The sequence below is a fragment of the Danio aesculapii genome, chromosome 6 (assembly GCF_903798145.1).
Source record: "Danio aesculapii chromosome 6, fDanAes4.1, whole genome shotgun sequence".
Classification (NCBI taxonomy): domain Eukaryota; kingdom Metazoa; phylum Chordata; class Actinopteri; order Cypriniformes; family Danionidae; genus Danio; species Danio aesculapii.
The window spans coordinates 36,424,723-36,442,165 of record NC_079440.1 but is presented as its reverse complement, the minus strand read 5'-3'; the positions used below and the strand labels follow the sequence as shown (position 1 = coordinate 36,442,165).

The window sequence follows — 17,443 nt, the reverse complement described above, 5'->3', positions numbered from 1 at the left end:
AGGTCAACCTAATAAAGTGGCCGGAGAGCTTAGTATCTTCCTTTGTCTTAAATGTACACCATACAACTGTTACCAAGCTTATATGGTGAAGTTAAATGTTGCACTTTGCACAAAGTCTTTCATGCCAGACTCAAGCTAATATGAAGGATAAATGGTTTGGCTAAACCTTTTTTTCTGCTGAAATTTCATGATTTGATCAGTGTTTTGTATAGATCTTAAATGCATTTAACAGTGAATATCTTATTAATATTAGCAATATTTGTTAAAATTATTCTTCAGCATATATACTTGTACATTTGTAATAAGTTGTCTGTCTATCTTGTTCTGACAAGGGCACAATAACAATGTCTTGTGATCAGTTTAGTCAATAGCTTTATTGCATAAAATCTGAAACATCCAACATTTTGGCACGCTGTATGAAAAATTTATATTTTATGTGAATCATTAAATGACAATCAAGAAATGTGTGAGTCTCGCTCTCCCACACTAAAATGCTTCATAATAAAGCCTTTGTGCGAGTTTTCCAAAGACATTTAAGCTTGAACGTGAAGACATGATTTGAAGCCAAGAGATACAAGTACAACACACAAAGAATGCGCATATTAAAATGTGCTTACAGAACTACATGTAGAATTTAACCATTAAAATTGATAATTTATTTTAACATTTTAGACAATAAATGGTTCATAAAATTATGCTGTGGATCTCCAAAAAAGCCTGAAACATGCTAGACGGCATGGCTGAGTTTTTAGTCAGCCTTCAAGGCATAAAGCACATCGTCTTGACTAACATTGAGACGGATTCGGAGAAAGAGGTCCAGACGGCTTCCTTCAAGCAGCAGCAAGCGACAGGAGCCCAGCCTCTGACAGACCAATAACCCTTCAGATACACTCACCGGGTGCAAACCCTCAACGCGACACAGAGCCTGGTGCTGAACAAACACCTGAAGAAAAACAATTCAGCATTTAATTATTATTATTATACTATAGTTAAAAAAAAACTTAATTCAGGCAAAAATATATATCAAGAAAAAATGTTATAGGAAATAATTTACAGAATAAGAAAAACCTATTTTCTGAAACATGGGAATTACTCTTAAGGTCCTTTGAGTGGAAAGCAAACAAATTCAGTATATAAGCATTTACATTAGATTAGTCAGTACTAAAGTCAAATCTGCAGCTAATCTAACAAAATAACTAACGATAAAACCATAAAAATTAGTAGCCTAAAATTATACGTTGGGGAAAAAAAATAAAAATAAATAAAAAATGCAAAAATCAAGAGAAAAAAATATTAAACAGTAATTTTATTACAATACTTGACATGAATTTTTTAATGTATTATTTTTCTCTTTCTAAAGCTATTTGGAGACTAAAATATTATTTTAATATTTCTGTTATCAGTTATGTTTAAATGCACAAAAATATACTGCCTATATTGACTCAGAAAAGAATCAAAATATATATTTTCAAAATGGGGTGTGCTCATTTATGCTGAGCACTGTATGCATGTATGCATATATGTATTTATGTATGTATGTGTGTATGCAAGTATTATTTGTTTTTTATTTTCCTTCTGTAGTTAAACCAAGAATACCTGTACTCATGTATATAAGTATATACTCATGTTCAATAAATATAGAAGGAACATTTTAGGTTTCATTTTGTATGCATAAGTAAAATGTGGGGAAACTTTATATATTTGTCCATTTCTGTAAATGTGTATCAAAACATAAAAAAAAAAAGAATCAAATTTGTGATAGTTTTGACTTCGACTGTATGTTTAATGCAAACATTGCATGATTATAATAGGCCCTGTTTACATCAGGTATTAAAATGCATTTTTGTCGAGCTGATGTGTGCACAAATGGATTCTCATAGCTTCATAAAATTCATATTGAACCACAGAAGGCATACGCTCTGTTCTGAAGAGGTGTTCTGGTTTTTTTTTCTGGACTGTGACAAGACCATTGCTGTCTTTGTTAATTTGTATTCCTAAGTTGAACAAAGATCTCAGGGGCTTTGGAAAGACTTGAGGGTCAGAAATAACATAAAAAAATAACAGAATTTCATTATTGGGTGAACTGACCCGTAAGGGTTGGTTATACTCTAGTTGTGTTTAGATACCTGTTGGAAAGTAGCCTCTTCCAGACCCAGGCGACGAAACTCTGCAATAACAGCCCTCAGGAGGAGCTGCTCCTGAACAGATGCAGATCTACAACAAACAGCAGAATAAGATCAGAATAGTTCACTTTGTCACACAATGGAGCCACTTGCACAATTTCAGAGACTTTTTCTATTGTGGAAAGTTTCTTCCGCCACATTTCATATTTTTCTCCTCAATTGTATTTCACCTTATGGCTGCGATGTAGGAAGAGGAGAACATCTCATCCAATGCCTCCATCACATGACTCATTCCCACCAATCCACTGCCTTTCTGCTGAATTCCAGAGTGCTCACAAATCTCTGTGGCCCGTCTGCAGATATCAAGACAACGTCGTGCATCACCTGAAAGCGCTGCCACCTAGAACATCACAAATGTCACACGTTTACACGGATAGCATTTTTTGCTATCATCTTATACACCAAGATCTCTAACCTTTCTTGAGACCAGCTGAAGAGCATCTTCTTCAAAAGCCTTTACCCTGTTCAGTCTTGATGTGATGATTTGTTGTAGCTGTTTAAATGTATATGGCTGGAAGGACATTCTTGTCAGCCCCTGAACGTGAATAAACATGCTTTTGTTTTAATTTCCTTAATTATGAGTCTTGATTGAAAGGTATTTCAAACTCATCAACTGGTCTTACCAATCGACTAGCAACACGGTTGATCATGATTCTCTCAGGCAAGTCCATAGTGTTTGCAATAGTGAGGACCACCAGACGAGCGTTGCGCCTTGTTGGCCAGTCAAACAAGTTATACATCACATTCTGCTTACGAGTCCACAAAAGGTCAAGCTGAAAAAGAAAGCGAGATAAGAATGTATGTTAATATACATAATACATTATTCATCTATTGCAAATCTCTGCTCATAGTTAATACAATCTGTTTATAATGTCCATAGTACATCCATCTGTAAATATCACCATAGTTTTTCTGTAATTGCACTTTATAAGTTATACCTATGTTCTGCACTTGCTGCTATTGAACTGGTTAGACCTAAACTGCATTTCATTGCCTTGTACTTGTGTAATGACAATAAAGTTGAATCTAATCTAATCCAATCTAATAAAAAATGTATTCACCATATCAAAATATAAGGCTATTTTTATGGCTGAACAATCTAAAAAATAAAAAGTACAGCAGATACAAATGTAAAAACAGCAACCAAACAAACAAGTTTTTTTGTACATTATTAAATACTACAAATGCTAAAACCTTTAAATGGCAAAATTAAACTAAGCTCCTTAAGAGTGAAAAGTTTGTAGGATTTGTATTGTTTATTAACGTACAAATCTTGTGTAATATATAAAAAAAACTTGTATAATAAAATAAACCTGTGTTTTTCTTTGCTGTTTTTAATTTTGTATCAGTTATACTTGTAGTTTCTCAATGGTTTAATATTATATGTCATTTAAGAAATTGTTTTACTTAATAAATGTAAATAACCTAACCTACTCTAACCAAAATTAATGCCAACTCAGTTGTAAGTGTAAACTCAATGTGAACTCAATTATATTTTTAGAACTATTTATAAATAGATCTATCTATCTATCTATCTATCTATCTATCTATCTATCTATCTATCTATCTATCTATCGATATCTATATCTCTATATATATATCTATCTATCTATCTATCTATCTATCTATCTATCTATCTATATCTCTATATCTATCTATCTATCTATCTATCTATCTATCTATCTATCTATATATCTATATCTATCTATCTATCTATCTATCCACACACACACACACACACACACACACACACACACACACACACATACATACATACATACATACATACATACATATTTTAAGAACGCCTTTTTAAAACTTCTAGAATCAGAAAAAATAATTAGTGTGAATTTAATCTTCCAATAAAAATGCAAAAATAAACAGCTTTGTCATAATTGCAGAAGAAATACTAACAATATCATGGTGAACATTATTACAGGTGTGTTTCGAAAATTATCCTGGAGAACAGGAAACTAGAACTTAATAATAATAATAATAATAATAATAATAATAATAATAATAATAATAATAATAATAATAATAATCAGCTGATGTCTCACCTCATCTACTAGCAGCACAGTAGTCTCTTTTTTGGGCGCAGGAGCACTGAAGCGTTTCTCTAGGAGAGCAGCTGCATGATCAGATGTTGCTTTTTGATCAGTCAGTTTCTACAATCAAACCACAAACAAAAATAAAAATAGAGTTTAAGGCTATTCTATCGGAGTAAATGATTACAGGAAATGGGCAGCATACAGACCTGCAGAATCTGTACATAAGCCTGGTGTGGGTCTGTCATTTTCATGCCGTTGATCTCGATGAAGTTGAAGTGAGGGATCTCATCTTGTTCTGCAGCCTGCTGAAGAGATCGGATCACCTCATGCACCGTGGCTGTTTTGCCCGTTCCAGGAACACCTGAGATGTACATACACCTGCAAAATAAAAATTAAAAAATATATCAAATAATAATGTCTTTAAAATTACATTTTAATTTTTTTAAACAGCAATTAAACATAAAAAAAAAAACTTTTTTCACAGATATAAAATAAATCTGAATGGCAGAATCTTACCCTCCAGTGCCATCAATGACTTTACTCTCCACAAAGTTGTAGATGTCCTGAAACTCTTGTTCGCGACATGGCAAAGACTCAGGAACAGCAGAAACATGTAACCTGTTACCAAAAAAGAAAACAAAACAAGATTCTCAAATTTAGGGTTGTGACAATAACAAACAGATTTGTCCATTTTTACATAGACTAATAAACTACTTTACTGAGAGTGTTTTTGTGCTTTAGGCCTGTCATGAATAAAGAAATATGACACGAAAAGGTCAGTAGGTGGCAGCAAATCCCTGCCTTTAAAAGTTATTTCAATTACTAAAAATGTCTGATTAATTTAGAAATAACAATTATCAATATGAAAGGATCATTGAATGAATCATTAGCTCTCTCAATATGTTGATATGCTCTATACTGCAGTGTGGTTCTGAAGTGCACAAATCTTCTGCTCCTGATTTGTTTGGAACCATTTAGAGAAGGGGGAGAGAGAAAAAAGTAAATACTGAGTCATAAATGTAACTCTCTTGAGATTTACTTATTTGTTGAGCTGTTGTCGCCACTGGCTTGCTTGGTTGGGACTTTTTTGGGACTTGTGGAGCTACGAGTCGATGGATTTGCTCTTCAGTGTTTGGACTTTCAGCAGTGAAATTTAAACCACACTGAACTGAACTAAACTGAACTTCAATGCTGAAAACTGGACTGACAGTTTCAATTTACTAGAACTTCTATGTTAAGCTGCTTTGACACAATCTACATTGTAAAAGAGCTATAAAAACAAACATGAATTGAATATAAAAATCAGTATCATATGGAATTATCATCAATACTGGCATATGCAGGCGACGCAGTGGCGCAGTGGGTAGCGCTGTTGCCTCACAGAAAGAAGGTTGCTGGTTCGAGAATCGGCTGGGTCAGTTGGCATTTCTGTGTGGAGTTTGCATCCCCGTGTTGGTGTATGTTTCCTCTGGGTGCTCTGGTTTCCCCCACAAGCCCGAAAACATGTGGTATAGGTGAATTGGGTAAGCTAAATTGTCCGCAGTGTATGTGTGTATGAATGATTCCCGGTGATGGGTTGCAGCTGGAAGAGCATCCGCTGCGTGAAACATATGCTGGATAAGTTGGCGGTTCATTCCGCTGTGGCAACCCCAAATTAATAAAGGCAGAAAATAAATGACTAAGCAGAAAATAAATGAATGAATACTGGTATATACAGAAACTAGCAATTGTTACTACTTTACTGACATATTTATATCACTTAACTACACTACAATTGGTGAATAATATTTACAGCACTTATTACAAACTGACGTTTGAAACTCACATAAATGAACTGCTCAAAAAGGTTAAAGCCCGCATTGGTTTTCTTTACAGAAACAAATCTTTCTTTACACACTCTTCAAAAGCAGCATTTGGTCAAATTAACAGTATTACCAATTGTGGATTATGGGGATTTAATTTACAGATCAACTTCAAAAACTCTTCTTCACAAACTGGATGTTATTTCTCATGCAGCAAATAGTTTTGTCACTGGTGCACCATTTAATACTCATCACTGTCAACTGTATTCTTCACTGAATTGGCCTTCTCTTCAATCACGTCGACAATATTATTGGTTTCTGTTCATTTACAAAACTCTTATTGGAAAAACTCCACTGTATTTACAGTCAATTCTTAACAATCAGGAAACACGTCGAAATCTGCGCTCTAGTAATTTCATTAACCTTTGAATACCCAAAGTTCGCACTTCATTGGTCGCTACTCTTTTCAGTTTTCTGCTGCTGATGCTTGGACTCATCTCCAGCAGAACTTAAAGCTCAACACTTTCATTCCACTATCATCTTTTAAAAATTCAATTCAGTCAATAGTTCAAAATTACGGTGCTTGTTTTTAGTTGGTTTTATATGTTATTATCTGCATTTGTGAAATTGTTATTGTATTGTGTCCCTACTGCTTTGTACTGCATACATACATATACACATTCAGATGAGTATATACACTCAGTATGTGTGTATATATATTCTGCAATTGTTTATATCTTTCACTTATTTATAGATACTGCTGGAATTTATGAGTCTCCCTTTGAAATGAATAAAGCAAGCAAGTAAATATCTCAGGTATATACTCTAATTACTTAAATAACTTTTTAATGTTATTAAAACTTCATAATAACTTTTTAATGTTATTATGAATTATAATGACATTCCAACAGCATTCTATTATTCCAATCAAGCAGATTATGCCTTCCAAAATTGTATTTATTTATTTTTACATAGTGAATAAAGTCAGCTTTAACATTATTAATAATTATAATAAACTATAACAATATTATTGTTGACAATAAACACCACTCACACCTATTATTAACGTTCTGTGTAATTTTTGTGGAATCTGTGAGGAAATTCTTTCATCTTTCTTGATAATTACCGTGCACGTGCTTCTTCCAGAACATTCCCTGGTTTCCTGGCAGGTGCAGTCCTGCTGGGTATGCTGGGGGTGGCGTGACGTGGTGTGCGTGGGGTGGATGGAGCAGCCTAGATTACAAATATATATATTAATTAATTCAATCTTTATGTGTTTAAAAGAATGTTCATTGCATAAAAAGCTAATTTAACCTTCTTGCTGGGTGTTTTACGTGGGGTCCTAGCAGAGAAACAGCTTTTATCTGTAGCCTGGGGTGTTCGAGAACCTCTGCGCTTCTTCACTACAAGTTCATCCTCGCTGTCAACATTTGCCTCCAGTTCTTCGTCGCTGCTACTCTGCAGGTCAATCTTGGAAGGTACAAAGCAGTCGTCCTCATCGTCATCCTCACCATCTGACTGCAGGTCAAACTTGTTGGCACTTAGATTTCTTTAAAGACAGACAGTAACATTTGCTTCAAATCTGTCTGCTTAAGATGGGTGAATTTAGTAAATAAACGATTACATGCAAAACAACTTACAGATGATGCAATTAAAAATACACTGCAAAAAGGTTTTTCTTATTTAGAGTTTTCGTCTTGTTTCTAGTCTAAAAAAATAAAATAAAATCAAAAAGCATTTTCTAGAAATGTAAAATTGTCTTGTTTTCAGAAATAAGTCAAAATTAGGCATGTTTTTCTTTAAAAAGCTAAATCATCTTGTTTTTTGCTTTGAAATCAGAATATTGTGCTTACCCCATCGGCAGATTATTTAGCTTGTTTCATGTAAAAACTCAATTAATTTTGACATTTCTGAAAACAAGAAAATATTTTTACAAGTCTACAAAATGCTTCTGGAACCAAGAGTTTTTAGATATTTAGACTAAAAACAGGACAAAAACTCAAAGAAAAGCATTTTTCGGAGTGTAGGGCCGACATCTAAATAAGAAACTTGATTGTAAAATATGTTTTTGAATCAGAATCAGAAAGAGCTTTATTGCCAGGTATGTTCACACATATGAGGAATTTGTTTTCGTGACAGAGCTTCTACAGTGCAACAGGATAACAGAGACAGGACAAAAAACAGATAATAAATATATTTAAAAAAATAAATAAATAAAATAAAAAAAATAGAAAATAGAAGAAAAAAAATAAATAAAATAAAAAAAGAGAAAAAAATAGAATTGAAATGAAAAAAAAAAATTGATTTATTGACTATATATTTTATGCAACTTAGATGATTTTCTATTAACTGACTGGTAGCCAATCTGGGACCTACAGCTGCTTTCTGATGCGCGAGGACACAAGCTGGGCAGATTTCCTCTTAGAGCGAGGAGTTGCAGCAGTCTGGGCAGGCGTATCTTCATGCTCCTCTTCAGCTCTGTAGTGTACACAAAATATGAAGTATAATTTAATACTATTTTAAAAACAAAAAAGGCAATCTCTCACCACTGCAAGTTCAGAGTTGAAGGGATAGTTCTTCCAAAACTGAAAATTCTGTCATTTACTCAACTTCAGATCCACTTTTTCTAGTGAAAAATGTTGGAAACCTGTAACCATTGTTTCCCATAGTACTAGTTTCTCCTTTGGAAGTTAATGGGTACAGGATTACAGTAGATTTTAATTTGGGGTGAATTCTTCTTATAAATGTAAAAAGTCAAACTTGCTATGGATGATCGAATGTCAAAAAATGAGGTAGGAGTTCAAATGATGACACAGGGCTCTATTTTAACAATCTAGGTGTAAAGTCTAAAGCGCAGGGCGCAAAAGCATTAAGGGCATATCCGAATCCACTTTTGCTATTTTAAGGACAGAAAAATAGGCTCTGCGCCACAGCGCATGGTCTAACAGTTAAACAGTTGTGAGAAAACAGTTAAACAACATCTGCAGAGAGAGGATAAAGAATGAGTCTGCTCCAATCGGCCTTTACTTACATTTTCTTTTGTGAATAAGGAAACGTGTTGTCAACACAGACATCCATAAGCTTACATAATTAATTTTTGTTTGTTAAGCGCAAAGATTTGTTTCAAAACTATTTATTAATTCATTTCTAATTGCCAGCAAACTAATTAATGAACAATGATAAAGTGTGGTCAAAAAAACCTATTATATGTTTTATCCAAAGACACATGCTATGCCCCATATGGTCCAAAACCTGACAGGTGGACAAAATATAAATATGCATATAATAAATAATACTGCTAATAATAATAACAGCATTATGAAAAAGCAAACTGTCATGAATAAACTTTTAAAAAGCCCCCTAGATGAAGGCAGTGGTTTTTATATTTATGTAGAAAGTAATCATTTTTTTATATTTTAATCCTTTAATTATTTTTCATTTGTAAAGATATTTGCGTATTTCTGTACATCCAGCTTTCAGCTGGTCTATTGCAGTCTATTTTAGTTCCTCAAAATAGCAAGGCACCAACAATGTGCCTTAACACACCTCTTTTCTAGACCGAAACACCCATGAGTCCACTAAGTGGCACAAATGAAATTTCCACTTAAACAACATGGTGGAAAACAGTAAAATTCAGGTTGCGTTGGTCTAAAAATAGCAACACGTCAGGGCAAACAGGTCTAGCGCCTTATTGCACCGGGTGTATGATAAAGCCCACAGGCATCAAAACCAGCTTTACACACATTACACAGTACATGCCATTAAATCTGCCCCCTGCTGGTCAAAAAAAGCCCAGTTAATAGGTGAAATTAAAATGAGCAAAATCTGAATTTGACCAGGAACAAAATGTAACATGTAAAACATTTAATAGATCAGTACATTATGTACGGACAGAAACAAACAGATATAGTTAAGGCAATATAACACTTACAAAGCTGCCAGTGCTGGTTCTTTGAGTGTCGCTGAATCTTTCCTCCTAGATGGAGTTCTTGCCCTGGTTTGAAAACAGACAGGCATAGTTAGACTTGTGTTATAACTTGTGTTTTTTCAGTGTACTAAAAACAGTTTCCATAAAAACACTTTAGAAACTAGTTTAGCAATTTGTTAGCCAACTCTATCATTAAGTTCTTAACTTTAACTTCAATTAAACTTAAATATTTAAAAAACTTAGCGCAAACAGTTCTTTTTTAAACGTATTAACTAATAAAGAAAGTGAAGCAGGGTGCACCAGTGGTGTGGATTAAAATAACTGCGAGTGAATTACAATAAACCGTGCTTAAATTGTGACAGAAAAAAGCCACATCACCACTTGATGTGTTAAATGCCCGTTTCACACACAGCATTTGAAGTTTGTGCTTTTTTGCCCTTGTTAAATGGAGCTAATCTTTCACACTCCCTATGGATAAAGCAAGTGCACTGAATATTGAGAAATATAGATTGACAAAAATTGTCCAAATGGTGAGCCATACACACTGCAGAGTATGTGTGAAACAGGCATAATGAAACCCCAACATCATCCAGAAAATGAGCCGGTGTTCTCTCTGTGCAGCAATAGAGGGACATGACTCACTTCAACCCCCTTACACTTGCTCTTCTGGGAGTTGCCTCTCTTTTGCGTGGTGTTCTGCCAGTATTATTGAGTGGCTCTGGGTCATCATCACCCAGTGACGGCACCCCGAGAAAGACACTAGGAGGGCAGCACGACTTTTAGAACAAGACTATGCTTTTATTTATAGTTATTTATACAAGCCAATAATAATCATAATAAAACATTTTTTACATTAGGCACATCCTGAGAGCCTTAACAGTTATAATGCCTATAAAATTCAAGATATGGAGAAAAAAAAAAGAATTTTTAGAGCCTTTAGAGTTTCATTTCTGAATTAATCTCTTTTTGAACGAATCAAGAGAATCGAGGATTCATTTATGATGACTGACTTGTTTTATTTATAAATGAATCAAAGATTTTAGTCTTATTTATTCATCCATGAGACGACCAAACCATTCAAGGTAGCACCAGCAAGATACTGTTTATTTGTCGTTATAAATAAAAACCTTGATTTGAAAAATGAAAATTAGACAGATTATACATTTAACTTCAAAATAATCTAAAAATCTAAAAGAAACAAAATGAAGAAAGCTCTTTATGAACTGCGTGTTGAAATACAATTTTGCAATATTAATTGCAGGAACACAATCAAAATTTAAATTTTACAAAAATCTTTTTTTTTATTATTTTACTAATTTAAAATAAAAATAAAATAATTTACAATCCTAATGCTTATTTTCTGTGCAGCACAAAGTCCTAAACTTTAGACCGGGGTGTCAAACTTCCTGGACAGCCGCTGCCCTGCACAGTTTAGTTCCAACCCTGCTCCAACACACTTAAGCCTAGTTCACACTACAGGATTTTAAACATCAGAAGATCGCCGTGCTGTCCACACTACATGACTTGATTTTGTGGCTTTTAACCGTTGTGGTGTTCACACAACGCGACACTACCTAAATGATTCACAAGGAGGGGGGAGGGGGGGGTCACACACTACATGATCTGACAACAACTTGTTCGCCAACAGCTCAATCAAGCTACCAAACCACAGACAATATAATTGAGGGAGGAGTCATCAGAAAAGGTTGAACACTATTGGCTGCTTGTGTTTGGATTACATCACTGACAGAGTTTTAAGCTTTCAAGGGAGCATTTAAAAACATTGTCAGACAGCTGATGCATCAGCGGATCAATCACTCATCTGCAAGGTTCAAGTAGAGGAATACAGAGTTTTTAATTTTTGTAATTTAATAACTCTTTGAAATAAAACTAACATATCTATAAAACCCTGACATTTCCTAAATATCTGAACATTTCCAGAAATATTTCAAAATATTTCTTTTTAACATTGCTGTTTTTTTTAATTACAAAACCGTAAAGAACTGAGAATTTCTACTTTTGATTACAAGGTCAAAATGACTGCATGTATGTCTGCTACTTTTCACTGTGACTTTAAATATGCGTGCATTTTTTGCCTAGCAACTTTCTGCTTGCATAAACAACTTTCTAATAGCAAAAACAGAAATTTACTTCAGATATATCTTTCAAAGCAGCATATTCCATGCCGCGAAAAGCTCCTGTTAAAGTGAAAATTAAAGCGAGCCCCAGACCTTTGCACGTGTTCTAGTATCTTAACTACATATTTTTAGGCTGTATTACCAAAGAAAGATTATATTTTTAGGGTAATGGTGTCATCAAATATGATGACAGACATTCAAAGCTTAATTTTAAGATCTCAAAAGAAGTTTTGAATGTAAATATGACACGAGAACGGTCAGAATGACCAGTATGATCATTCTAATAAAGAATATAACAGAATTATAGTTTCAATGTTAATATAGCCAACTCTTGTGTCCGTGTTAACGCAGAATGAAGCGAGTGCATCGATGCCCATTCTGGCCAATCACAGACGTTTCTGTTGAGCTCCTGAGCACACAGCCATTCAGCTCATGCTGATTTGCTCTCTCATTGGCTGCAGCTCATCACTACATCTGACCGAGTCGAGTCGGCCGACTGCTCTGGAATATTCAGGATGCTAAAATATTGGATTTTCGTCTGCAAGGTGTTGGCGACGCTTCAGCCAGCCTCTTTGACACGTTGTTCAGTAGTTCATACATAAAGACTGCCAAGCCCCGATCACAGCCCAATCTTTGGGCTCAAATCAGGCTTAAAAATGCTGTAGTGTGAACTAGGCTTTACCTGTACATTTCAAAAAAGCCTGAAAGACTTAATTAGTTTGATCAGGTGTGTGTAATTAGGGGTTGGAAATAAACTGTGCAGAGCTGCGGCCCTCCAGGAGTTTAACACCTGTGCTGTGAATGAACATCAACTGGTGTAGACATATTCTGTTTGACAGAAAATATGATTATTCAAAGCACTGAATCAACCAACTCCCATCTCCTGTTTTCATCTAAGCATCAACACACAGACTTTCTCAGTCCATCCCAAGCAATAACAGCACACAGATTTAAAAAATCATAAAAAGTCAGAGGGAACATGTCCCCAGTGGATATTATACATTTCATTAATATAATTACAAGCAATCTATGGTTTCTAAGCTAATTCAGCTAATACAGGGGGACATTTTCACCCATCTGGCCTTAATCCTAAAACGACTTTGGTACATTACATAAAGAAACAAAAGACAATATCAGATGTAAAAAGATGTACCTGGTAGCACTGTCACTTTCATGTGCAGTCAGTGTGGGTTTATCAGGGCTGTGTGATGACAGAGTAGAGATCTGCTCCTCATTAAATTTAAGTGGAGTCAGTCTAATAGAAATAGAAATACGGCCCGATGGAGACGTGTTCATCTTAGACATCAGTGTTTTCTCCGTATCGATGTGTTTATCCAAAATCTCCCCCAGAACATCATCTCGGGACATGTTTTTGCTTGGACCTACAACAATGCAAGTACATCAGAGACATTCAGTTTACTGCAATCGAAACCATTAAAAGCAATATATATATATATATATATATATATATATATATATATATATATATATATATATATATATATATATATATATATATAGTGTGTGTGTGTGTGGATGAAAGGCACTCACTGCACAGCTCCAGCTTTTTGCGAACATGTGGCCCCGAGAAAGCTCTGCTCCTCCTCTTTTCACTAAGAGCTTTAGCTGCTGAGAGCTTGGAAGCAGAATGTAGAGACTCTGCTTCAGTGGAGTTCATTTTTCCGGTGCTCATGCTGCCGCGGGTAATAGCGCCTGTTATGGCCCTTTTCATTATTGAGGGGTCTGGAGTTGGAAGAGGACGAGCCTGAGGGACCCGTGAAGATGGCGGGGGAGATTTAGGGCTGGGAGAAGATTCTATCAGCTCAGGATCCACCACTTGGAAGGATTTGGTGTCCCATGAGTGTTTGACAAATAGCATGTCTTTGCTTTTGCCCTCTGGAAAAGGATTCTCAGGTGCGATGTACATGATCTAAATTCAAAGTTATTTATAATATTACTGCTAAATATTACTGAAATTAAACATTAAATCTGATCAGGAAGTAAAATATACAATTAAAACCAAATATTAGTAAATATGACAAATATGACTAAATTACTAAATAATAGTACTTTAAAAACATAAATACAATAAATAAAGCCCATGTATTTAATTAAAAAATACAGTTTTAAAATTTAATTAGGTACATTAATAATATCAAATATGATATTTAGAAATAATTAGAAAACATTCAGGATAAACTAAATGATTGTATTAATAATCCTTTTTTTTAAAAGTAAATTTTTTTATTGTGTAAAAATATTATCTCTTCATTACATGACTCCTACAACTTTACTATGCTCACCTGTATTGCCGCAAGAATGCTCTCTCCATCCACCTCATTATCACAAGAGAGATCCTGATAGAAAAAAACCTCCTGTGGGTGAGGGTCTCTGCCCAGAAGCTTGCGCTTATTCTGAGGAACTTCACACATCCGCACAAACCACTGCACTATAGCAGTCTTCTTCTTTCCTGAATCTGAGTACAAACGTTAGATTAACCAACACTGATTGCAGTTTAACTGTTGATATGTTTCGATTATTTTTTTAAAAAGGACATAAAAGTACCATCAGTGTAAAGTTTGAGAAGCTGTGCCACATAAGGATTGTCATCATCTTCGCCCTCAATCAAAATGTACTGCCCTAGAGATATGGTCATATCTTCTGTTCTTCCGTCCACAGAAATCGACATGGATCTATTTGAGAATCATGAAGAATTACTGCTGTTAGATTCTGACTTAAATCATGACTAATGACTTTTACTATAATTATGGAATAATGATGTAAGACACAACATTTTAAAGAGACTGCTCTCACCATGATCTATTAGACATTTTAGAACAGAGAATGAGTAATAGATTTTAGTCAATTACATTTCAGGGTTTTTTTTGGTCTGATGAAAATTTAATCCCTAATAGGTGATAAAACCCAAAATATTAAATGGAATATTTAGTAAATTATCCACTATAATTTAAGGGTTAATTTGAGAGAGGGGTGCACTGATTTTAAATTATGTTAAATCTTATACATTTCTAGTAGTGAAAAGCCAAATGTGGGGAACCTTAACTGATATCGGTTTTATTTAGAGGAAAGGTTGAAATCAAACATACCAATGTATAACATTTCCCTTGACCAAACAACAGAATTAAAAATAATTATCAGGGTGTCAAAAAAAAATACTCAAATGTACATTCTAAGGATACGTTAAAGTTTCTATCAGTTCTTAATGCTAATTAAACTTTTTTATCAGCCTAATTTTCAAGGCCCAACATTGTTCAATCAGATAGATATATCATAGATCTAAATTAGCTAAATTGTTGTATATTTCAAATGCATTTTCAAGTGCGCAAAACCAAATATTGGTTACTTACTGTATATAAATGGGAACGTCTACAGAGTAAATAAAAAGGAAACTAAAAATGTTGCTCGTTTCCCTTAATCAAAACAATTGCACACACATAACATCTGTATGAGTGATCCAAAATCTAAAGGGATATGTAGAGAGATATTTAATTATGTACGTATAATAATATGATATTTAATACTCATTCAGACTTGGGTAAAAAGCCAAGAAGTTTCCCTATTTTTTTAAAGCCCCTAATTGTCACAAAGCATTAAAGATTGACAAAAATCAACATATTTTACTATTTTTTTTTTTACTACAACATATTTGACTGTATGTAGAAATAACAGTGCAGCTGCCATCTCTATAAAGTCAATTAAACCTTCTTCAAATTGCAGTTGAAAAGTGTTCATTTGTAACCTTATTCTACAAAACAAATATCCATTTATGATTATTTATTTATGTTTATTCTTGCTTTCACTAATTCTTTCTAAAAATATTTTATTTGTAGACCTGTGGTAGAGTAAGCTCACACAGAATGATCAATTTCAGATAAACTTTAAATGCTTCAACTACTTTTCAAGGCCTCACAATCAAACTATTTTCCTAAATTCCTTGTGTGTGTGTTTTCTACTTGTACGGCGGTCATCAAGATGTGATAAATGCACTTGCCCATAGTATTGCCTTCTGAGTTTCCTGTCTTCACCCACTGGTCTGCCGTTCCATTTGCAAGTTCTTCTCATTCTCAGCCTTGTGAAGTAGCGGCTCATGTTGCAGATCTGAGATGAAGACTGATGCACAACATCTGTTACAAAACCACACATCTCTCTCTCTCTCTCTCTCTCTCTCTCTCTCTCTCTCTCTCTCTCTCTCTCTCTCTCTCTCTCTCTCTCTCTCTCTCTCTCTCTCTCTATATATATATATATATATATATATATATATATATATATAATGACCACAAATGACCAATGAACATTTTCGACGGTAGTTACTCGTATTGAGGTAAAGTTGGTTTCATATTCACACATTCGCATTTCTCCTTAATAACATAATTTCACAAAAATAATCTTTGCAAAATTTAAATAGTTAAATTAAATAATCGGCCAATGACTATCAAAGTTCAACATTGTTCATGGTGAAATAAATTGTACTAATGTTGTTTTCAAGTCAATACATACATACATGTGATTTCAGACCGAATATTCAAAGTATCATGGGAATGGTACAATTGAGGTAAAGTTGTTTTTTATTCACACATTCAGACTTTCTCCTTAATAATATAATTTTAGAAAAGTATTACTTGCAAACTCTAAAAAGAGGAAATCATATTAGCATCCAATGGCTATCAAGGAACAACATTGTTCACAGTTAAATAGTGCTAATTTTGTTTTGAAGTTTTACTTTTTAAGTTATAGTTATACTTGATTTCAGGCCGAATTTTCAAAGTACCATGCTAAACAATACAGGGAACATGTCACAAGCTGTCACTGATCGAATGTGCGAACATAAAACCAACTTTACCTCAATGTTACTCGTCACAGTTAAACATAGTCAAAACAGGATTGTTTGTTTATCTAAACAAATTTTTAACAATAACAATATTGATGACTACTTAAAAAATGAAAAATATACATACAATCATGTGCTCATCTGGAAGAAAAAAGAACGCTTTCAAACTTTTAAATAGCCACCATCTTCTTTCTGTATTAAACGTCACAATGGTTTGCTATGTACACAACATTAAATCCTCAGCGCCTCTCTTTCTTACTTACCAGGCGATTAAGTGATGCAACCACGCCGAATATCCGTGTTAATATGTAGAGCACTACTCCGTCTCAGTCACACTAAGAAACCCTAAGATTAAAACTGAAACGTGTGAAATAAAACGCATCTTACGACACAACGGAGAGCAAATGCACACAACTTTTCGCGCGCAGATGACGTATGAAGGTTTTTTGATTGGACAACAAAAATCTGCCTGACCTTTCGGATGTGACGCAA

The 17,443-nt window shown here is 34.2% G+C and overlaps 1 protein-coding gene across 2 annotated transcripts; it reads right to left on the bottom strand.

The window, feature by feature from the left end:
• Window positions 1–355: 355 nt before the first annotated feature.
• Window positions 356–17,366, bottom strand: orc1 (origin recognition complex, subunit 1). 2 transcript variants are annotated; one of them, XM_056460099.1, is made up of 18 exons: window positions 17,215–17,366; window positions 16,115–16,247; window positions 14,668–14,795; window positions 14,406–14,578; window positions 13,654–14,032; window positions 13,256–13,484; window positions 9,968–10,030; window positions 8,413–8,514; window positions 7,351–7,585; window positions 7,163–7,269; window positions 4,751–4,852; window positions 4,441–4,612; window positions 4,244–4,351; window positions 2,807–2,956; window positions 2,599–2,718; window positions 2,354–2,523; window positions 2,127–2,214; window positions 356–943 (listed from the first exon to the last, which is right to left on the bottom strand). In XM_056460099.1, exons 2-18 carry the CDS (start codon window positions 16,210–16,212, stop codon window positions 749–751), a joined length of 2,619 nt encoding a protein of 872 aa, XP_056316074.1. In that variant the 5' UTR covers window positions 16,213–16,247; window positions 17,215–17,366; the 3' UTR covers window positions 356–748. The 2 variants fall into 2 exon arrangements, with proteins under 2 accessions (XP_056316074.1, XP_056316073.1); XM_056460098.1 differs by having other exon boundaries at window positions 16,115–16,233.
• Window positions 17,367–17,443: the final 77 nt, after the last annotated feature.

Bases quoted from the DNA above. Each gene is read 5' to 3' on its own strand.
- orc1 (XM_056460099.1), bottom strand. From the start codon at position 16,212: ATGAGCCGCTACTTCACAAGGCTGAGAATGAGAAGAACTTGCAAATGG. The intron at 14,579-14,667 runs GTACTTTTATGT...GTTTGTACTCAG, and splicing joins TCTCAAACTTTACACTGATG to ATTCAGGAAAGAAGAAGACT. The intron at 7,586-8,412 runs GTAGGTCCCAGA...CTGTCTTTAAAG, and splicing joins TCGCGCATCAGAAAGCAGCT to AAATCTAAGTGCCAACAAGT.